At 40.3% G+C, this 24,054-nt stretch overlaps 1 protein-coding gene across 3 annotated transcripts in view; it reads left to right on the plus strand.

Moving 5' to 3' along the window:
• PLA2G4A (phospholipase A2 group IVA) overlaps positions 1-24,054 on the plus strand; it is a 151,061-nt gene that overhangs the window by 90,195 nt on the left and 36,812 nt on the right. For all 3 annotated transcript variants that reach the window (XM_045838531.1, XM_045838532.1, XM_045838529.1), the window contains 3 exons: positions 12,024-12,160; positions 20,136-20,358; positions 21,326-21,440. In XM_045838531.1, the coding sequence (XP_045694487.1) occupies positions 12,024-12,160; positions 20,136-20,358; positions 21,326-21,440 (475 nt within the window). The remainder of the gene's footprint in view (positions 1-12,023; positions 12,161-20,135; positions 20,359-21,325; positions 21,441-24,054) is intronic.

Raw genomic sequence — 24,054 nt, forward strand, 5'->3', positions numbered from 1 at the left:
TTGCAGATCCAGTTAGGAACCCCAAATGTCCTCATCCAGCCTTCCCAGGTCCACCTCTATGTCTGTACGAATTTTCCTATGAAATTACAAACATGTTCTAAACTCTGATATAAAGAGAAAAAAGGAATAAAAGATAGCTCCCTGGATTGTACATTCCCTTCTCCTTTCTGCTCTATTTCTCCCATCTTCACAGACAAACTTCTCTGAACTTTCTGCACAATCTACTACTCATTCTACTTCCTCCCTGTGCTCAGGCTTCTGCCCTCTATTCCACTGCAGCTGCTCAGCTAGTCGCCAGTGCTAACTCACAACTGCAAAGGATCTTCCTCTGGGCCTGTCTTACCCGACCCTGCAGCTACAAATGGCAAATGCCTTCCTACTGTTTGAAACATTCTCTCCCCTTCACCTACCACCTCATCTTTGTGTTCATCATGGCCCTGTGGTTCCCTTTGCCAGATCGTCTTCCCCTGCGTGTTATTTGAACACAAGAGTTCTTGAAGACTCAGTCTTCGGCCACCTTTGCCCTCAATCTGCACTCTTCTCAGGAATTACTCCTCTGTTCCGTGATGTCGCCCAGCACCTGCGGGCTAGGAACTTTCACCTGTCTACCAGCGCCTTTGAACCTCTCTTCTGAGCTGCACTGTGCATGCCTGTACACCTGTGTGAATTCTGTACTAGTATTCCTGACATCTCAAACTCAGCGTGTCTACACCTGAGTGCAAAACCCTGTCTGTCTCTTCTCTGTAGTTTTATTATGCCTGTCCTCTCCCTGCTACTTCCTGTTCACAGTGGATTCGGAGGGATCTTTTTAAAAACATAAATCTTCATTCTATCAAACCGAAGCTTAAAATGCTTCCACTGCCCTAGGGATTGGCCTCACAGCATCTCTCCGGGTTCATTTTTTGCCCGTTTATCCCAAAATCACTGCCCCTCCCTACTAGGTGCCTCTTAGGCCCCTGTCTCCCCAGAACCCTTGCCCAGTTGGTGCTCTTGCACAGTTTCTTCTCACAGCGTGCACATCCCCATTGCATCCTTCTCTCCACCCGCCCCGCCCTTCTGGTAACTTTGATCTCTGCAAACATCACTTCTGAGATTTTCTCCCTCCCTCACCAGCTCCTTCCCAACTCCCGACTCCCCAGTCCCAGGTTAGTTGTCTCAGTTATATTCTCTTATGGCACAAATATGCACATTATCTTTTTAGTGTTTACCACAATCACACCTAAAAATTACTTGTGTAAACTATTCATTTCATGTTGGTTCTCTCCATTAGAATGTAAGTGTCACGAGGACCAGGACAGTGTCTGTGTTATTCACCTTTATATCCCCAGCACCCAGCCCAGCTCCCAGCAAACGATAGATCCTCAGTAAATCTTCTGTTGTGTGAGTCAGGGCACAGGCTTAGGCAGTGGCTCGGCATTGCATGCATGGGATGAATTAGTTAGAATGAGAGATGTCAGGGACTCAAAATTGAGAGATACTAGTGTCAGGACTCAGGAGGAGATGCAGGTTGAGAAGAAGGTTTGGATGAAAAGAGTACAGTTTGAGCTGTTCAATTAGAATTGTAGGTGGGGCATGTTGTTGCACATACCCAGTCGGCCTGTTCTTTGGTTGTCCTTCTTGAAAGAAGAGTTGCTGTCACAACCCCTGGGCACTCCTTGTTTTGTGAAAAGGGATCTTCTTGGGAAAACGAAATTTGGCCTAATAGTCATGCAAATTAGGGTGTTTTTTTTTTTGCAACAGGTGGAGAATGGGGTAATTGTGTTTTTCTCTAGGATATTCTTCAAAAATATTAAATTCATGTTTATGGAAGTTATTCTTAGAATTGAACCTTTTGTTGCAGTTTTGCTTTTGCTTTTGCTTTGGTTTTGCTCTGCCTAGAGAAGAAAGTCAGTTTAGATATATTCAGCACCAGCCATTCCCATAACACAAGTAACATTTTCCTATTTTTATATTACTCCTGGGCCAAGGGTGTCTTCAGCTCCCACTTCCCTTGCTCCCTGCCAAGATCTTCACTTTCTATTCGGTACTAGCGACATGGCCTCTCTAAGTTCTGGAGGGGCATGCTGTTATGACAGCTTGTTAAATAAGAACATTTCTACTCAATTTTCAATGCAGACATTGGTCTGTCTTCACAGTTTTCAACAGATAGCATCTAGTTTAAGATCTCAATTTTTCACAGAACTAATACCAATAATTCTGACATTTATATGCAACCACAGAAGACACCAAATAGCCAAAGCAAACTTGAGAAAGGAGAACAAAATTGGAGGTATCACACTCCCTCATTTCAAATTATATTGCAAGATTATAGTAATCAAAACAGTATGGTACTGGCACAAAAAACAGACACATGGATCCATGGAACAGAATCAAAAGCCAAGAAATGAACCCATGCTTATATGGTCAATGAATCTTCTATAAAGGAAGCAAGAATATGCAATGGGGAATACAGCCTCTTAAATGGTGTTGGGAAAACTGGACAGATATGTGCAAAAAAATGAAACTGGACTTCTTTCTGACACCATATACAAAAATAAACTCAAAATGGATTAAAAACCTAAATGCAAGACCTGAAACCATGAAACTCCAGAAGATAATACAGGAAGTAAAATCTTTGACATTGGTCTTAGCAATATTTTTTTGGATATGTCTCCTCTAACAATTACAGTAAAAGCAAAACTGAACAAATGTGACTATATCACTCTAAGAAAATTTGTACAGTGAAGAAAATCATCAATAAAACAAAATGGTAACTTACTAAATGAAAGAAGATATTTCCAAGTGATGTATCCAATAAGGAGTTACTATCTAAAATACATATAGAACATATACAACTCAACATCAAAGACAACCTAATTAAAAAATAGGCAGAGGACTTGTATGGACATTTTACAAAGAAGACATACAGACGGCCAGCCTGCAGATGAAAAGACGCTTGATGTCACTAATCATTAGGGAAATGCAAATCAAAACCACAATCAGATATGACCACATACCTGCCAGAAATGGCTATTATCAAAAAGACAAAAAAAATGAACATCTTCATGAGGATGTGGAAAATAACATCTTGGTGAGGAGGTGGGGGTAAAAATTGGTTCAGCCACTATGGAAAATAGTATGGTGGTCCCTCAAAAAATTAAAAATAAAACTACCACACAATCCATCAGTTTGACTATGAGTATTTTTCTGAAGAAAATGAAAACACTAACTAGAAAAGATATGGACACTCTTGTGTTCATCGGATCATCATTTAACAATAGCCACAATGTGGAAGCAACCTAGGTGTCCACTGATAGATGAATGAATAAAGAAGATGTGGTACATATATTCAAAGGAATATCATTCAGCCATAAAAGACAATTACATCTTGTCATTTGCAACATTGTGGATGAACCTAGAGGGTATCTGAGAAGTAAAATAAATGAGAAAGAGAAAGACAAATACTGTATGGTTTCACTTATACATGGAATCTAAAAACACATGAAAAAGAAAGACTTATAGAGAACAAACTGTTGCCAAAGGGCAGGGGGTTAGTGGGGTTGGCAAAAAAGGTGAAGGAGATTAAAAAGTACAAACTTCCAGCTGTAAAATAAGTGCCTCATGGAGATACACTGCACAGCATAGGGAATATGGTTAATCATATCATAATAACTTTGTATGGTCAGTTACTAGACTTAACTCTGTTGGTTACTTCAGAAGGTATTGGTGATACTGTAAAGATTCACTGGCAAGTTATTATATTCAATAATTGTCATTCTGTAAAATAGGTAATGACCTAGGATGCACAACTAAGCAGTCTAAAGCCTAACCAGTTTTAATATTGTGATAATCACTGGAATCAGCTCATTTAATCATTTAAAGAAATCAGTGCTACTTTTTGGTTGTCTTTTTACACGTAGGGTTGGCTCTTGAATGTTCAACTCAGCTTCTCCACCTTTTATAAGTTGGTGAGACGGGAGGGGTGCGAACTAGCTTTTGGCCACCTCCTTGAAGGTGTTATGTTCTGTGCTTTGGAATGTGGGGTCGTTGGTACTTCGGAAAGTTGACTGTCAGCAAAATCACAGGGAAAAAGGGGTTCTGTTTTTACATTTGTGCCAGGTTTTTCTCCAAACTGGCAAGAACATAGATGATTTGGGCACATCAGAAAGAGGATCTAGAGGTCAATTTCAGTAACTTGGAGTTTGTGACAACTTCATTCTTTATGTGCCTGATCTTATTAATGAGAAGAGAAAAATAATTTATAAGAGATAATTACAATAACAAAAAACTGACAAACACTTAAAAGCTCAAGTGATTCTCACCAGCTGTCTATGATACTAAGGAGAAAATTCTGTTTCTCAACTTGTTTCGACTCACAGTCCCCTTTCATAATAATGAATAAAATGATAAATTCTCTTAGAAATTAAACAAATTATTTAACAATTTGACTAGGTATATTAAAAAATAAAGCAAGTAAAGTATTTTAGGTCAATATTTTACTGAATACTTTATTTTTTAAAATTTTACTTATTTATTTTTAGAGATGGGGAAGGGAGGGAGAAAGAGAGGGAGAGAAACATCAATGTGTGGTTGCCTCTCACACACCCCCTACTGGGGACCCTGCCTGCAACCCAGGCATATGCCCTCACAGGGTATCGAATTGGCGACCCTTTGGCTCACAGGCCAACGCTCAATCCACTGAGCCACACCAGCCAGGGCTGAATAATTTATTATGAAATATATTGTATATAATATTATTATAATTATATATTGAGAATCATGTTTTTCCTACTTTACAAGTAAAAAGTTTTTGTTAAATGAATAATTTACCAGGGAAAATGTGTTCATAAGTTTTCAGCATTATTTTTAAGACTAGCTAGTTGAAGCTATAGAGATGTTTATATGGTTTTCTCTTGCCTGTTTAAAACATTAAATGGGGCATGGCTAACTTAACGAGTCAGCCTGAAGAGTGATTTTTAGATGAGATTAACATTCGAATCATTGAACTTGGAATAAACAGATTGTCATCCGTAATGGGGGTGGGTCCCCTCCAATCAACTGAAGTCCTGAATAGAACCGAAAGGTCAGCCTCCCTGAGCAAGAGGGATTTCTCCAGCGGAATGCTTTGCGACTTTGCACCATCATTTCCCCCGGTCTCTGCCTGCTGGCCATCACACTGGCAGTGCATTATTGACTTAACCATGAGTGGCCGAGTCACCATGTGACCTGAGCTGACCGCCATGAGCAGGGCGTTATTTGAGCCACCAAGCCAGAAAGTTGGTGTGCGCAGATTCACTCCATCATCAAATGGAAGCGATGTATATGAGATTGGGCTGAACACGTCCTGGAGATGTAAGTAAGTGATGTGAGCAAGTGCCCAAGTGCCCATGCTGCTCACTGCTGTTCCGGTCCCTTCTTCCTTCCGGTCTGCACTCGTAGCCTCATGGGAGAGATCCCTGTGATCAGGTGACAGAGGAGCTAAACCTTGAGCCTTGTTAACAGCTGGTTCTGCACAATGTTCAGGCTCCACGTGAAAGTGGACGGCTGCAGGGCTCTCCTTTTCTGGGACATCCTTGAAGGGCAATGGGGAAAGGAAATATTACTGGGGCGGGGAGGGCAGTGCAGAAGTTCAAGAAGTACGCCTGGTTTTGCCTTTTGCTTGAATGGAGACAAAAGATGCAATTACATACAGATTCCTGGTCTGTGGCCCGTGGCTGGACTGTATGTTTAGGGACTTTGGAGATACACAATCACAAAATTCGTGACAAAGAAGCTTCTCTGAATGGATGAGAAATGTGAAGACATTTGTGTCCTATGTCAATGCTCACCGAAGGGTGGCCTCAGCAGAGAAGGATTTGAACCATCAAGTGGATAGCATGACCCCTGTCCTTGACTAAAAGGGCCATGGAAATAGTGGCCACGTGGCCGGGATGGAGGTGATGTCTGGACTCAGGACACAGACTTCCGTTCACCATGGCTGATCTGGCTACAGCTGCTGTGGAGAGCTCCGTCTGCCCGTGGCAGAGATCAGCACCGAACAGCCCATATGGCTCCACTCCCCAGGGTGATCAGCCAGCTACCTGGTGACATTGATTACATTGGGCCAGTTGCATCTTGGAAGGGGCAGTGTTCTGTTTTTATCTGAATAGACACTTATTTTGGGTACAGATTTGCCTTCCCTGCACTCAAAGCTTCTGCCAAAACTACCATCTGTGGACTTACAAAATGCCTTGTACGTTGCCATGATATTCCACCCAGCATTGCTTCTGATCAAGGAACTAACCTCAAAGCCAACAAAGTATGGCTGTGGGTCCCTGTGATAGAATTCGCCTGTCTGCTTATGTTTTTTTCGCCATCCTAAGGAAACTGGCTTGATGGAACGGTACAATGGCCTTTTGTAGGCTCCTGGGTCTGGAGCCCACTGGCCCATACTGCAGCTTTGAACTTGTCATTCTTCATAACCATATGAGCCCTAATACAGGAGCCAATGAGGAGAAAAAAGTCTTTATATAATTGTCAGACCTTAAAAATTTATGCAAATGTAAAAAAAAAATCTTTGAGCTCTTTAGAATTTTCTTTTGCAAGGGAGGAAATTAATAATATCCATCAGCTCATACATCAAAATAATTTAATCAGAGCCAGAAGGTTTTTGGTAAATGAAAATTCATTTCCTATAATCATGTGAGAGAAGTATGAGAAATATTCATTGATATCATTTATACATAAATAATGTTGCTGTTGGGTCTACATATAACCTAAAAACTCTCAACAGCATTATTTTTTGAGTTAGATTTAGAGCCAGGACTCACAGCTGCACCTTATAACTTCCCAGTTGTGTTTTGAAAGTTATCTCTGAATGAACAAGACTATTAAAATGTTCAAAATTAGGTGTCATTTATTGCATAAATTTGTCCTGATACCATCTGAAGTGATACATGGATCTGAACCTAATTTAGCTAAATATCAAATGGTTTTTCTCAGTAAAGATTACTCAGTTTCTGAACAATGAGAAAAGGAAAGAGTATAAGTTACGGTATCACTTCACATCCTGGTTCTGCTACTTGTTTCAGCTATCCATGTGGGCCAGGTATTGTATGTGCACTGAATACGTCTTCCTCTGAAAAACAGAAACAATATGATCTCCTTTGAGGGCTGTGAGGGTTAAATGAAATAAATTGAGTAAAAGAGCACATTTTAACCCTGACCTGTGTGGCTCAGTTGGTTGGGCATCATCTCAGAAAGAAAAAGTTCGCTGGTTTGATTCCTGGTCAGGGCACATGCCTGGGGTGCGGGTTTGGTCCCCGGGCCAGGCATGTACAAGAGGCAACCAACCAATGTTTCTCTCTCACATTGATGTTTCTCTCTCTCTCTAAAAAAATAACAATAAAAATAAATTAAGAAGAGCCTATGCTAGTGCCAGGCACAACACAGTATTTTCTAGAGAAGTCTAATTTCCCTTTCTTTTTGATAGTTAATAAAAACTAATTTTTTAGTTCTACACCTCATTTTCTGTATGAGTTATAGAATTGAGAATGTTACTAGTAGCCAAAAGCTTCAAATGCATTGTTAATTCCACCCATTGTTTTTACATATAAATAAGCTGAGTGCAAGGAGGATTTTCTGTGCCTCAGGTCACGGGGTTAGTTGTAGAGAAAGCTGTGGGAGACAGAGCGGAGCCAGAGATTTCAAAGCTTTGGAGCCTGGCAGACCCAACTTTGAATCTACAGGAGACCTCTTCATGGCATTGCCAGAATAGAGAAATTAACTCTTTTGTGTTGTAATTACCTGTTTCTTTTAAGTGGAGGTAATATTTATTCCATACTGTCGTGAAAATTAAATGATATGATGCATAGAAACAGACTAACTCATGTGCAATAAATAAAGGTGGTAATTATATTCTTAGAAATCATTCAATTATTTGATTATTCTATTTTTATGTGCAAATATCCAACATTTTCTCTTACCTGACAGCAACCTGAAGTATTTGACTTAAAAATCTTACCTGAAAGCCCTCTCTAAGAATTACTGCAAAGCAATAGTGAAAACAATGGGTTAGATAACACGTAAATTCCTGTTGAATCACTGTCTGTTTCCAGAAATTTTCTAACAACATGAAATAAGATCCATAAGTTTGTGTTGGGCTACTGCCATGCGAGGAACATCTGAGAGCTGTTTTCTCGGGAATAGAGGAGGCCTTACGTTCAATCTTCCAACTTCTCTTATTAAACCTTCCTCTGTGCTGTGTTGAAATGAACAGCGTGATCTGTTACTAAATTTTTTCCTCCAAATGACCTGATTTTATTGGTAATTTTCAATAATGCAGTGTTATAAGGAACCAAATTAATGGGTTCAAACGCCCCTCAATTTTTTTTTAAGATTTTTTTTAAAGATTTTATTTATTTATTTTTTAGAGAGGGAAGGGAGGGAGGAAGAGGGAGAGAGAGAAACATCAATATGCGGTTGCTGGGGGTCATGGCCTGCAACCCAGGCATGTACCCTGACTGGGAATTGAACCTGCAACACTTTGGTTTGCAACCCGCGCTCAATCCACTGAGCTATGCCAGCCAGGGCTAAATTATTTTTAATATAAACAATCCTCTTCTTCCTATAATATCAACCTTGACTTTTTCCCCTTTAAAGCCCTTCAAAATCTTATTTTTTCCCATCTCTCTAGTATACTCCTGCTACTGGTATTTTGGTCCTCAAATCACATCCCCTTTCCTGCTTAGGCCTGCCCTGGACTGCCCTTAAGCGCAATACTTGGCACATGGCAAAGATAAATGTTTGCTGTATTATTATTGCTACTATTATTATGATATTGTTTATAAATGTAAGTCTTCTTTCCAGGCAGATTCCTCCTGCTTGTTCTAACCTCCTCTTTGGCTTCCTTACACTCACTCTTGTGATGAACATTCCAGACAAGGTTTTAGGAGCTTATATTTTACTTTACTTACAATTTTAAAATCCATGTTCTGAGAACATTCTGTTCGTCTACATACACACAGGTTCAAAGCTGTTTAAGTGATCCATTGAACTGAACTGGTGGAATGTGTTTTCATGCATGAGGTCCCCAATTCACATCTCATTGGACGGCAAGGGTTTTTCTGTTTGAGGCCACTCAGTTCTGGGGAAGAGCCCTGGGTTAGGGCGTCAGTTCTGGGTGCTCTGCCCTGTCACTGCTCTACTCCACAGGTTCCTTTGCCATATGTAAGAGTTCTGTAGTTTTTTTGGTCCTCCTAGTTCTAAACTTGTGTTTATCACATTGGTAAGTGAACACCCCGGGGTTTGGGTCCAAGTGCTTGGAACACAATACATTTGTGTTGTGTATTCTGCATTTCTGAGGTCGATGATGATATTTCTCCTTTAGCCTAGTTTTGTAGTCTGGTACCGTCTCCTGGGTAATGACGGCATCCTCTGCTATGAGGAGAAGTAGAGACTGTACCCATCTGACCACACTCCTTCCTCATTTCCTCCTAGCATCGGACCTGGTCACCAGACATTAAAGGTTCTCCATATTCATCAAGGTGCCTTGATTCTATGAATTGGTTTATAAGCTTAGCTTTCCTGGTAGAAAGGTGGAGGGATCATTGCATCCCATTCACACCTCAGAAGAAAACTTAAAAATGGGACTCATAGAGATAGGATGGAGCTGTTCGATGTACCCAAGCTCGTCTACGCACGCACACACGCACACACACGCTGCGATCCATATGTTTACTCTTAAAATCAGACTTTTGTCACTAAAATAGAAAATAAAATCTGATAGCAATGTGAACATGTTGAGAGAACTCGAATGTGATGCTCCAGCCACAGCATCCTGTCCTGGTTCAGCTTCTGCCTCCTGACCACGTGCATCTGTTTGCTCATCTCTTACGGAGCTTTGGGCTGCTTTGGAATCTAGTATCTTTTGCTCCATTAATCACTGCCTTCCATCCATAATTTTTGTCTCAATAATTATTATTATTGGAAAACAATGTCAAACAAAATGCACCCCCTCTCCTCAGCAATGTGACCGTACCTCTGCATCAGCCTCTGACTGTCCAGCAAATATTTCCATCCATCTGCTCCGTCGTTCCTGGTCCCTTCCTGTCTCCCCGCTGCCTTGTCCTCAGCAGGCTCAAGATTTTTCCTGCTGTTGGACTGCATTCATCACATCCCTAATGTCCTAGGGCAGTGTCTATTCAACTTTTTGGTCTCAGACTTTACACTCTTAAAAAATGTCCAACACTTCTTCCCTGGCTGGTATAGCTCAGTGGATTGAGCATGGGCCTGTGAACCAAAAGGTCGCCGGTTCCATTCTCAGTCAGGGCACATGCCTGGGTTGCAGGCCAGGTCCCCAGTGGGGGCATGTGAGAGGCAACCGCACATTGATTTCTCTTCCTCTCTTTCCCTATTTTTTCCCCTCTCTCTAAAAATAAATAAAATCTTAAAAAATATATCAAAGACTTCTAAGAGATTGTGTTTATATGGGTTATATCTATGAATATTTACTCTATTAGAAAGTAAAACAGGAAATTTATTAAAATATGTGTTCATTTATTTTAAATCCGTCAATTTCATTTTACCATAAATAACATTTTTATGAAATTAACAGTATTCTCCAAAGCAAAAATAAAGTGCGAAGAGCAGTTTTACATTTTTACAAGTATCTTCATTGTTCAACTTCACAGGAGACCACTGGATTCTCACATTTGCTTTTGAATTCAGTCTGTTGCTATATCACACACATCATGTAGTCTCTGAAAAAACTCCATTGCACACTCATGAAAGCATGAGAATGAGAAAAGATGAATAACATTTTAGTGTTATTCTGAAGGTAGTTTGACTGTATGGACCCCCTGAAAGCTACGCACATTGAGAACTGGAGCCTTAGGGTAGGGAAAAACAACCACCTCTCTAAAGCAATTGTGAGTTGAGGCCACAAAGAAAATGACAATCTCTTCCTCTTCAAACAAGCACTCTTGTGTTATAGGCATGCCACAGACAGCCCGTGTTTCTCCATTTTACTGTGAAAACCCTTCGTTGTCTCATGTTACTCTTATTTGCCAGAACAGCCTCCTTCCTGGTCCTCCCCGTTGAATAGGTGTGCACTAAAAGTTAGGTTCAGGTTTGCCCTTTGTCTGTGAAGCTTTCTCCACTGAGCCTGGATACCGGAGCCTGGGGTTCGACTCCTGACTTTGCTAATTGGTTGCATGACCCTGAACAGGTTTTTAAGGTCTTGGTTTCAAGTGCTTTGGTTTCCTCATCTCTAAAAGAGAAACTTCATTGGAATTTTGTAAAGATCAAAGACCATTTCTGTAAAACACTAAAAATAGTTTCTATTAGATATTAAGAGCTTAACAAATGTCCTTTATCCCTGTTTTTTATTGTTGTCATAATTTTACATATCCACCTCACCTAAATACAGTGTATTTCCCAGGTCCACCCATGAAACATAGAGACCACTTACTCAGATTTATTGGGTGAATTCAAGAATAGAGTAATAAACTTTGTAGGTATGGTTAAGTTAATTAAATTCTGTTTTCTAGCTTAAGTAATAGCATATATTTTGAAATAAGCCAAGCATAAAGGAGCGTAAGAATTCTGAGCCAAGGAGGAAAAATGCTCCCTCAACTCCAGACCTCCAGCTAATGGATCTTATCGAAGTGATAGTGTCCTTTCAGAACATCCATCCGCAAAATGAACAACTGTTTGTTTGCTCAACCTTACAGGATTTTTGAGAGGATCGAATTAAAAATGTGCACCCAAAAGCAAGCCAAAAACTGCAAAGGGTGGGGCACGTATACAGAATTTTTGTTGTTGTTATTATCAAATAAATAGAGCTGGTTGGTCGTTTTAATAATACCTGCTCTCGAAGAGATGTTAATTCTTGATTTTAGTGTAGGAAACATTATTGTCTTATAAAAAATTAGACATTGTCAAGGTATAAGTGAAGTTATTTCTTTATTACCAGGTATGGAACATACAACGTAAACATTGAAACTCAAAGGAAATGCATTTCGTGACCTTACTTTGCACGTGATCTCTGTGTTTCATCTTTCCAGGTGCCTGTGGTGGCCATCCTGGGCTCAGGTGGGGGTTTCCGAGCCATGGTGGGATTCTCCGGAGTGATGAAGGCTCTGTATGAATCAGGAATTTTAGACTGTACTACCTACGTTGCCGGCCTTTCTGGCTCCACGTGGTTGGTATACATTTTAAATCTTAGTTTCATCATCCTCAGTGTTTAGCCTTAATCTACCTGAAACATTAGAGGGAAAAAAAAGAGTATTTAGAAAAGTGATGAACACTAACTGCAGATTATTGAAATAGTCCAGCTTGATGCAGTAATTTGCTTCTGAAACTTGTTTTTTAAGGTGAATTCATACCTAATGATGACCCTTGTCACAAATCCATTCCCTTTGAGCCTTTTTGCAACTTAAAATGTAGTGAAACATAAAATTAAAAATATGTTAATTGAAATAATTTCATATAAATAGCACAGAAGTGGAATAACCCACTTTACCCATAATTAATTTAATCTTCATATAGTTTGCTGAATTGTACTCTTTCCGTGACTCTGTCTGGGTCTACATGATTCACTAGATATTTGTATTCTTTTTTAGGGCAAATAAACTGAAATGCAAGTTACCTTAATACACAACAGAAGGAAAACAACTTTTGAATGCAGAAATACAGTAAATATCACTGACTTGTATTGAATTAGGAAATTAATCCTTTAAATGTATTTAGGCTCAGCTAAACTTGGCTGGAGAGTAAAAACCTATTTATATATGATATTTGTACATTCTGGATTTGCCTTTTCCGAACACAAACATTTTCAAAGGAGCGACAGCACACATTTTGGCTTGCCTACCACAGTTAAGCACATTGAATATCTACGAGTCCTTGCTTAGACGTGTCAAACCAAGGTGTCCCCTTATGACAAGTGTCTGACTTGGACTCACAAGGCCTTCTAGTCACTCAGCCATAGGCAGGCTAATCTCTCATAATATGTCTATTACATATGTCTAAAATTTTAAAATGTCAGTGCCTTTTCAGCCTGTGACATGGATATTAGCTTCCTCTCATGTTTCAAGAAAATCTGACTCAGAAGCCAAAGGATTTATCCAAGATTACTAGCAGAACCAGAATATAAATTCAGGCTTTTGATTCCCTATTCTGGGATTCTTTCAACTCAACCATAACCTTCCCTTGGATGCTATTTATTCTATATAGAGGTTCATATTTAAAGAATCTATAGTGTCTTAAACATTTTGGACCAGACTCTTTAGCTAAAAACAAAAACCCAGGACCACGGGCACCACATTCTTGGTATGTACCCTTCAAATAATTTATCTGACTGGGAGGAATGGTGTAGCCCACTGTCCTTTTCCTTGGAGGAAAAAGCAGGCACCTGCCTGTTTAATGAGTAATGTGATGAAAACACTTGGACCCTCAGATTAATTCGCCTACTCGAGTGTTTTATTCTTACTCTTCGGGTGGTTTTCATCCTCTGTATTCACTGTGTGTTAGGTCCCTGTGGTCCCTCGCTGGCTAAAACATGGCAAGATGCTTACTTTCCAAAATTCACGTAGTAAAGAAAGACCGGGCCTTGTGTGCTGGTCCGGGGGTGTCATAGTGTGTGTTTGGGCTTCATTAGAGCTGCGGGCATTGCTTTGGTTGTAGATTCGGGGCAGCATCTTACACTCTCCTGTCAGGGTTCTGAAAACAGGTCCTGCGAAAGGTCATTAAGAGAACTTTAAGTGTTATAGGCCGATCATTTAAATATTACATGCCACGTGTCCGTGTACATAAAAACTTCTGCTCTATCCCTCAATGTCTAACTTTCTCTAAGATTACTCATTTATTCCATTTCCTTAAAAACCGTTCACTCCTAAAATCTTTACACATCAGTTTTCACACAGAGACCACCTAATTTCCAACTTGAATGGTGGTTTTGAAGTGTGTTCCCCTCGGTTTGGGGGCAGTCAGGGAGAGTGAGGGTGGGGGTTGAGACCGTTCACACACTGACTTGTCCCTCCGTTGGGTCCCCTAGCGTGCCTGTGGGTGTGGATTGCACCACGTCCGATTGCTGGCCCCTCTCCATCACAGCTTTTCTCCTTAATGGGAGGTTCCTCTGGGGCCTGCCTTCTGTCCCATGGTAGCTACATGCCCTCCCTTGGTTCTTGCAGCACCTTCTACCATTTCAGTTATTGACACCAATAATTGAATTCACGAAACTCTAGAACATTCCAGAAGTTAATGGACCACCCCCCAAAAAAGAAAGAAAGAATGATAACCTTAATGAACAATGTAAAGTCACTCTCAGATAAGAGAATCAAACTAAAGATGAGTTCCAGAGATTAAGCGTGAAGAGCGCTTCAAGCATAGTGGGTATTTTGATAGAGTCCAGATCCATGGGAAGTTCAGCTTAGAACTGGGATCGGAGATCTTTAGTGGTTTTAGCAAGAACCACTAGATATAGTAAACAAAGGCTACATTTGATCATGAAATTTCAAATAAGCAGCAAATAGAAGGTGAAAGGAAGAAAGGTGGGAACACGAATATATTATTTCAAGGGCAATATGGGACCAGGCAAGGGTTTTTGTTTTGTTTTCAGAATACAAGAGATTTGAGCACTTTCGTAAAAGTCTGAGGTGAAGGGAACAGTGTAGAGGGATAGATGGATCGTGGGTGGAAAGAGATTCCGGCGGAGGCAGGACAGGAGAAGAGAAAAAGCAGTCATGCTGTTAACCGTGGAGGAAAGATCCACTTCCTGAGTGGGAAGAAAAGGTGGTCGGGGTGAGGTGACTCATGGTAAAAATTCTCTTGAAGAGTATGAGTGAGGAGGTAAAAAGTTCAGAGGAAGGAATTCAAAAAGACTTGGAAAAACAAATTACACTCCGTGTGTGCGAGTTTATATTGTGCTGATACATGACCATGACTCGGCCCCAATGAGGTAATACGAAGTGTCTGGAGCAGCTCTGGACCTCCCCAAAAGTTTTCTGGGATCACAAAAGAGAATCTTATGTAGGACAAAAGCTTCCCTTGTAATTGTAATTGCTACTACCTTTATGATAAGTGTTCCTGAAATTGTTTTTGGATGATACTGGTTATTTGTTAAACATACATATTAGCCAAACGGAGAGCTGACATGAGTGGGCTAAGAGAATCATGGCAGGAAGCCTGGGTTCTCTTACTCAGCTCCCCTCTCCCCCTCAGTGCAGCCGTTCGCACGTGGCATCCTAAGAGGCTGCTGGACGTGTGTGCATGGTAAGGGCATCTAAAGAGAGATGGGCACAGCTCTGCCTGTCTAGACAGTGGAGCCCAATTCATTAAGCTGACCACCATGGAATTTAAGAATGAGAACTTCCAGATCGACAGTCAGAAGAATTCCTGGAATATTGAAAAACGAAACAACTTTAACAGAAGTTGTCATGTAAGAGGTGACAGGTAAAAGATCAAAATGTCTGTTAGAGAAAATATGTTCTTTGAGGGGAGGACTATTCTTGTCTTGTTCTCTGATGAATCTTCCCCACTTATTGCGTGTTTAATGACTCGATGATGACCTGCATACAGAACTGCATTTGGGGGAAACAATTCATCTAGGGGTTTCTTTATGGTTTCAGGATAATTGCTTCACACATGTCGAAAGTCTTCTCGAGTCATTTCAAATATTAGTTGCCTTTTTAAAGCACGCAAGTTCTAAAGGTTTGCCCCTGAAGATTCTGATTTGGCAAGTTCTCGGGCAGGGAGGCAGGCACTGATATTTTAAATCATTGACTATGTGACTTGGAGATAGGGATTGAACTGAGAATTTCTTCTCTCCGGCATAGATTAGCTTTTAAAATTTTGCGCTTAACCTAAAATGCGTTCATATGGAGAGTACAAGGTGTCCCTTCATATAAAACTATGTTGAAAAGTTAGAAGCAAATATGTTCAGATGGAAAGCCCTGGCTGGCACAGCTCAGTAGATTGAGCGCAGGCTGTGAACCAAAGCATCACAGGTTCAATTCCCAGTCAGGGCACATGCCTGGGTTGCAGGCCACAGCCCCCAGCAACTGCACATTGATGTTTCTCTCTCTCTCTCTTTCTCCCTCCCTTCCCTCTCTAAAAATAAATAAATAAAATCTTAAAAAATATTTTCAGATGGAGAGATAAGTAGAGGACCCTTTCATTTATTAATTAACAGTTCATAGAGGCCCTGATATGTCTAAGATGCTTAGTTTTTGAAACTTGATTGGTATGATTGAGAATGATTTATTGTTAAAGAGATTAAAACGAAGGCTTAACTATAGAGATTTGGGGTGATGTTCGTGTACCTCGGATGACTGTGCATCCCCAGAAGCCAGTAACAGCGGAAACCTGCCTGCCGTGGTGCAGCCAAGGAAACACAGAAGGCCGTCTCAGGAAAACTGGCAATTGTCCCCCACTCTATGTTTAGCTCTCACTGAAGCCAAAACCCAAGTCTTGGATGTCGCCACAATGACATCATGAAAAATCTGTCCAACTCACATTAGTGAACTTAACTGAAAGAGCAGAGAACCCCAGACCAATGCCAGCAGCTGAGATACTCCAGTCCGTCTGTCTCTCACTGGGGCTCGCATCCTCACACCAGTTGCTTCATGAGAGGGGAAGAAATAGAAAGGGGGGAAAAGAGAGACTCCCTCAGGAAATGAGTTTATTTCAGCCTTTAGAGAGCAGAAATGGACTGCAACCATTCTGCATGGAGGAAAAAGAAAAAATATACATTTTGAGTCCTAGCTTTTGAGTAAGCCCCCAACCCAGAGGAAGCATTTTCTTAATCTAGATCCAACGGCTGACATGGGAAGGAAGAGAACTTTCAGATCTTGCTGGAGGCGATCCTTGGGCAGAGGAATTGATAGAATCATATCGTAATTCACTTAAAGACTAGCCAAACGTACCAGTAGAAGGGAAGTCTTAAGTAGTGTAAATGAGATTTGAGTAATTACATCACCCTGCTAAACAGTTAGAAATGACAACTCCCAATAGTAGAATGATTATATCATTTCCTTTTTATCTACCTTCATAAAAAATCACTGTGTCGAAATTGAAGTGTGTCCTGAATAGTTCCAGAATTGACCATTTATGGGCTCAAAAGGATTTTTTTTTATTTTCATCTTTTTATTATGTCCAAATGAAACCAATAACATCACACCAATGTGTGCCTTTACTTAGAAGTATGAAGAAGTCCAGAAAATCAGATCTTTGTTGTTTTGGATGAATCATGTGTTAGACCTGAGGATAACTGTAGGAATGGGTAGACTCTGTATCTCTCAGGCAATCTAATATTTTTTAAATAGATATTTTGTGATTGTGCCAGGTTTGAGTTCAGAGCAAGTCCATTTGATTTTTCTTTACCACACATTTGTGGGAAATGTTATGAATCCAATTTGTGTGATAAATACCTTCTAAGAACTTAACATGTTTTTTTAGGCATGTGTTCCATTTTAGGTCTATTATTACTCTCTACATGTTAACTTATAATTATTCTTAATTTGTCTCCAAAGAACTCTGAATCCAACAAGAAATGCCAACTTGATGGGGAGTGGAAATAGTTTAGTCTCTGTGAAATAAAATCTTACTTAAAAGACTTAAAAAATAGCACCTATCAGGGGAGAGGACAAATTTTAAAGTCCAGTTCTTCTGTTATTAATTGGAGAATTGTGAACATGTTACTTAAATTCAGCAGTCCTCTCCTTCCTCATTTTTAAAATAGAAAAATTAAAAGCTATTGCCAAGCCTTCAAGACAATAGCTTAAGGGCAATTAACCAACACAGGCCTAGAACAACCCTGAAGGGAAGACAAATCATTATGGAAATTTGCTTTTCTGATGGAAAAGCAAACCATCAGATTGCTTTTCTTATGGCTTTATTTGAGTGCCAAGGAAACAGGAGATTAAAATATGTGCTCTTTTCTCTTTGGTCATATTGTTACAGAACAAGGGGGGGCCTGGGACGATATACTATTACCCAAAAGGAACCCCCCAGGTTCATTATGTCCACCACCAGAGTAGAGACGTCTCTCAATGCCAGAGATTTGTGAAAAGGAAAAGAAATGTTTATTTAATGCTGTACAAACTTAAAGTAGTGACCTGATGTCTTCATCAAAATCCCAAAGTCCCTTAAAACACTCACAAACACACGCAGTCCTTCCTTCCTTCCCCCTTTGCCCAGTCTGGGGTACCGTATCTCAGGAAAAGAAATAGAAGTCCGTGGCTCAGGCAGCCCCTGTTCTTCCCAGTAATCCGTCTGGGCTGGTAGGCCTCCCTCGGTTCCTGGCACCTTCAGCTGTGTTGCCAGGATCTCTGCTAAAGCCGGGTGGTGGTTCCCCCTTCTAGAGCTGCGGGGGTCCCCACTCTGCCAAAGCCTTGTGGTTCTCTCTTCCAGGGCCACTGGAGTCCCCACTCTGCCAAAACTGTGTGGTTCTCTCCATGCGCAATGGCTGCTGGGAGGGGGGTCACCCCTCTGCCAAAGCCAAGTGGCAGTTCTCTGCTAAAGCCCCATGGTGATTCTCTCTCATAGGGCTGCGGGAGTCTCCATTCTGCCAAAAACCATGTGGTTCTCCCCTCAGTGGCTGCCGTGTCTGGGTTTAAATCCCTGCACCAATCCTCCTCTGCAGCCCCATTTCCAACTCCTCCCACAATCAGTCACACCTGCCAGCACTCCCACATCCTTCCAGCTTTAGTAGGCTGTCATTGTGGGTCTGGGCAGGCGTAGCCGCATGTCATGGAGCCAATCTTCCTCAAGCTCCCACACAGGCGCTGTAACTCGGGGGACCTGCCTCCCAGTTACATCTTGGGTGGAAGTCAATCCCATCCCCCTGGCTCAGAGCATGGCCACAGCTATTTAACATATTTATGCAACCAGGTAAAGGTTGTAGATGTGTTAAATGACCACACCAGAGGTTAGCTGCAAGGCTGTTGCTATACAAAACAGCTCTTGATGGCCCTGCTCCATGTGTCCCTTCCCCCAACCCACACCTGGGGGTGGTGGTGAGGACAGCCTAATATTTCCTGAACACCTTGAGTTCTGGACCCCATTTCAAATCCCTATTTGGGGCCCCCCCTCTTGGCTGCATCCTGTTACAATATGAAGTGGTGGAGTCTTTCTTTCTTTCTTTCTTTTTCTTTCTTTCTTTCTTTCTTTCTTTCTTTCTTTTCTTTCTTTCTTTCTTTCTTTCTTTCTTTCTTTCTTTCTTTCTTTCTTTCTTTCTTTCTTTCTTTCTTTCTTTCTTTTTCTTTCTTTTATTCTCTCAGTTCAGCAGTCAAAAAATTGCGCTTGCCATATTCCAGGCATTTGCCAGTCATTGAAACTAAAAACAAACAACGAAAAAAAAACCCCAAATTACCCCATCAGAGATCACAACTTATTAAAAGAGACAGATAGGCAAACTAATAATTAATATTCAGTAAGACAGCTACAGTTCTAGGGATATTGGTCCACAGGGAAGATGGCGATAACTGAATGTTTACTGTCTAAATATCAAGTATCAAGGCACAGGGTAATTTCTGGTATCCCTAGATGTGTCCAAATGGCTGATGGTCAAGAATCTTTACAAGAAAGCATTTGTCTTAAAGACCTATTTCTTCCAGAGTTTCACTATCAGATTTGTATACTCAGGAATTCTGAGACCTACAGTTGGCAAGTCTCGGGATTCTGCCTATTTGGCCAATGGACAATTAAAAACTGCATTTGTTAACATTAGACATTCACAATCATCATACAGCACATTTTCTGCCTATAGATAGTCATCATCGAAAGTCACATCATCAGATTGCTTGACTAGTATTATATTCAGATAAGTCTATTTATTTACATGACTCAAAGGAGTTGTGCCCTTGGTCTCTGGTAGGCATGTCCATTCCTGGAGACTAGACAGTGGACGTAGGCCCAGTAGGGCACCATCTCTTCTGGTGCGTGCACGCTAAGTCCAATGTTACCTCCGAAACCTCTTCTTTATTTGGCTTCCATTGAAGACTAGCTCCTTTCTGATCGATGCATTCTTTCCTTAAATGGGTTAATACCATCAACCAGCTAATTAAGTGAACCAACTCTACCATCCTTTATTTTTCTTATGGCAGAGAGTGCCTGCTTTCTTTGGAGATTATGTAATGCCTTTCATCTTCATGAATTATCTTCTCTTTTCTTTACAGGTATATGTCAACTTTATATTCTCACCCTGATTTTCCAGAAAAAGGGCCAGAAGAGATTAACAAAGAGCTCATGAAACATGTTAGCCACAACCCACTTCTCCTTCTCACGCCACAGAAAGTTAAAAGATACGTTGAGTCTCTATGGAAGAAGAAACGGTCGGGACAACCTGTGACCTTTACTGATATCTTTGGGATGTTAATAGGAGAAACACTAATTCGCGATGTAAGCCATGTCTCATTCTACAACCCTTTTCATGCAATAGACCATGTCTATCATAACGTCTTAAATAAAACAAAATACGATATATTTTGTAAACGTGACTCGATTCAACTTATCCTATCAACATTGTATACTGAGAGCACGTATTTCCTGCCATCTGTAACTCTTCTACGTTTTAAACTAGTGCTTACTAATTTATTCTGTGGATCATTTCTGATGTAAGGAAGTATTTTGCGTTCTTTTTCTTTGAAAAAATACACTTTTGAACTCTTCACTTCCCACTCCCCCAAATGGCAATCTCTTTAGATAAGGAGGAGAACAAAAATAGTATTTCAGTGGGAGAGGGAACATGGAGGTTCCCTGGAGAAAGTCAGAAAACACAGTGAATCACATGGAGCGAAGCCATGCGACACACGACTACAGTATGACATTTCATGGAAAAACAAAGTGGGGAGGCAAAGAGTCTGTGCCAGGAAATCTGGGGCTACAGTCTTTCGGGGCTCCTTAGCTGCCGAGTCATTCTCCACTTCACACGTAGACATAGTCCCCCGAGATTTGGTTGTTTTTAGAATGAAGGCAATTACTTCATGGAGCTTACCTTTTGTTGTTTATTCAAGACCCAGAGATTTCTAGAAGTAATAAGATTTACTTTTATTATAAAAATTTTAAGTATCTTGATTGAAGTGCTTTTTTAAATCATTTTCTGCCTGTATCTGTTTGTATCTGGCTCAGTGGATGGAGTGCCAGCCTATGAACCAAACGGTTGCCGGTTCAATTCCCATTCAGGGCACGTGGCTGGGTTGCGGGCCAGATTCTCATTAGGGGGCACTCAAGAGGCAACCACCACTGATGTTTCTCTCCCTCTCTCCCTCCCTTCCTTCCTCTCTGTCTGAAAATAAATAAAAATCTAAAAATTAAATTAATAAATAAATAACAATAAAAACCCTTTCTTCCTTTCTTCTATGGACAGAGAATGAACATAACCTTGAGTAGTTTGAAGGAAAAAGTCAATATGGCAAAATGCCCTTTACCTCTTTTCACCTGTCTACACGTCAAGCCCGATGTTTCAGAACTCATGTTTGCAGGTATGTAACTTCTTCTTTCAGAACGCTTCCTGCTAACTTTGAACTGTGACTTCTAATGGTTTTCTTTCGTGGAAGCCATGTCAGTTACTTATTTTAATATATTTCTGTAACAAAACCATTTGAAAATATAAGAAAATATAGAGCTGCGTGATTCTCTGATTGAAGAGAATATTTCAGGAGACTAGTTACTAATATACCTTCATTGATATTAGCGAACTAAACAATAAGTTATAAAAACTGATGAATATAATCAATAACTCAATTTTAATTACTCATTTCTCAACAAGATAATATGCCTGGTGATTTTAGGCAATGCATAGTCTCTTTCTTGCTGCTGGTATTTTAATTAAATTAGGTAACATGATACATGTTCATTATGCAATGCACTCTTCCAATTTTTTTTAATTCAGCACCTGAAAAGTACTAGTCTATATTTGTGGCAGCTGATGAACAAAATGCCCCTTTTTTGTTAAGTCTAAGATATCAATACTTGTTTCTTCTATAGCTTTGCTTCTCGTTCTGTGCTCTAAAATTTTTTAAAATGTTGTGGCGTAGTTCTGGGAACCTCTGCCTGCCCTGCTCTGCGGAGTGGCAGCACTTCCGACTGTGGCCAGTAGGGTCCATTGTCTCAGGGACATCAATCACACAACGAGCTTTAAAACAATCAGTGTGCATGGCATGTAATTAGCCATTTATATCCAGAATCCTTTTGCAGTTTTATTGATTCTCACTTTTTGTCCTCAACTGACCACTTACTCTCAGGCAAGAATTTCGAATAGTTGATAAAAAGTGGTATACTGGCAATTATTTATTCAATAAATGTTTATCAAGTATTTTGAGTAAAATGTTTATCATGCACCCTGGCTGGCGTAGCTCAGTGGATTGAGCGTGGGCTGCGAACCAAAGTGTCGCAGGTTCAATTCCCAGTCAGGGTGCATGACTAGGTTGCAGGCCATGACCCCCAGGAACTGCATATTGATGTTTCTCTCTCTCTCTTTCTCCCTCCATTCCTTCTTTAAAAATAAATAAATAAAATCTTAGAAAAATATTTATCATGCTTATGGTTCAGAAAGCACTTCTATTTATTATCTTTTTCAACTTTTACTACAACCCAATGAGGCAGAGATTTTTAGCTTTGCTTCATAAAAGAAAAAATAAGACATCAGAAAGATTAAATGATTCGGATATTGCCACATAGAAAGTGAACAGCAGAACTGAGACTTGGCCTCAAACAATCCTCTGTTCCTTTTGTAAAAATACTGGCTTCTCTGACTACTGGCCGAGCAGAACAGGGTATGCCAGGGCCAGCTGGAACTCCCCTCCCCCACCACAGAACATTGCCCCTGTTCTATAAAACCTTATAATCTGTTTGGGAATTTCACAAAAATTATTAAAGAAGTGAAAGCGCAAGAAGGAACAGAATGTTACTATGCACTATTCCCTTGACTAAGTTATATAATATCTTTTAGCCTGTTTCCTCTTCCGTTAAATAAAGAGAAGACTCTCCTCATCGTGTTTTGCTAAATAAATGAGATAAAGTATTTAAAGTACTTCATTAAGGTTCAGTACCTCTTAACAAGTGAGAGTGTTCTATGAAATCTGTATGACAAAAGTCATACTTCCTAAAGATGAATAGGATTTGTATATAAAAGAAATTTAATGATTAAGTGGGGATAAGGCATGCACTAGGAGTCTCGGGTAACCAGGCTGTGCTCCGCAGCAATAACAAACCACACCTTGACTGCGATGCAGTGCACAGGGAGGGTTAAGATTTATCATATAAAAGAGTAAGTGCCATGAGTAAATTATTTTTGTTTTTTGCTTTCCCGTAGCTGTTGTCTTCTGAGGTCTTGTAATGTCTGGAGATTGGCTAATAGATACAACTAACACGCTAGTTCAATCCGTGCATAGGCAAATAAGCCGTCTTTCATGTGGTCAAACTAGTTACTAGTTTGGAAGACTATCTTTTGTCCTCTAAGCTGAAATACCTTGGGCGGATCATTTTCCTTCTCTGATTCTTATTTTCCTCACCATTTACAAAAAAAAGCTTTATCTTACAGAACCATTATGACAATGCCATGAGATACGCGTGCGACTGAATAGGATTTAAACACATAAAAATATAACAGTTTAATTACTATCGTTATGATTTCACAGTCTCTTTTTATTCTGAACTTTTAGCAGCCATTCTCAACGGAAAGTCTGACTAAAATAATTAGAGAATCAATTGTATTTCATTAAATGAATATTTGGGATTCATCCAGAGTGAGAAAGGACTGTTTTGTGTTCAGTCGGTCTTAGGGCCTGGAAATGTCTGGCTTCGGCCATCTGACTGGCTGCGATGCTGTTCTGCGATAAGAGGTGCACCGTTAACCTTCATTGTTCAGCTTCTGCGATAAGGGGTTCAAGCTGTTTCTTCCAACAGGGTTGGACAAAGCCATCAAACATTAGTTATGTGGATCTTGTACCCAGATAAGACATTCAAAAGTGCAAGTTATGAGCATTTAAGTAGCTTCAGTTGTTGAGAAAAAAAGGGTGGAGACATGTCCGTAATGTATGCTTTTGAAATTTTCTTAGATTAAAAGTAGATATTCAATGAGACAAAGTTGAACCA

The sequence above is a fragment of the Phyllostomus hastatus genome, unplaced genomic scaffold (assembly GCF_019186645.2).
Source record: "Phyllostomus hastatus isolate PE091 unplaced genomic scaffold, TTU_PhHast_1.1 phas_contig_283, whole genome shotgun sequence".
NCBI lineage: Eukaryota > Metazoa > Chordata > Mammalia > Chiroptera > Phyllostomidae > Phyllostomus > Phyllostomus hastatus.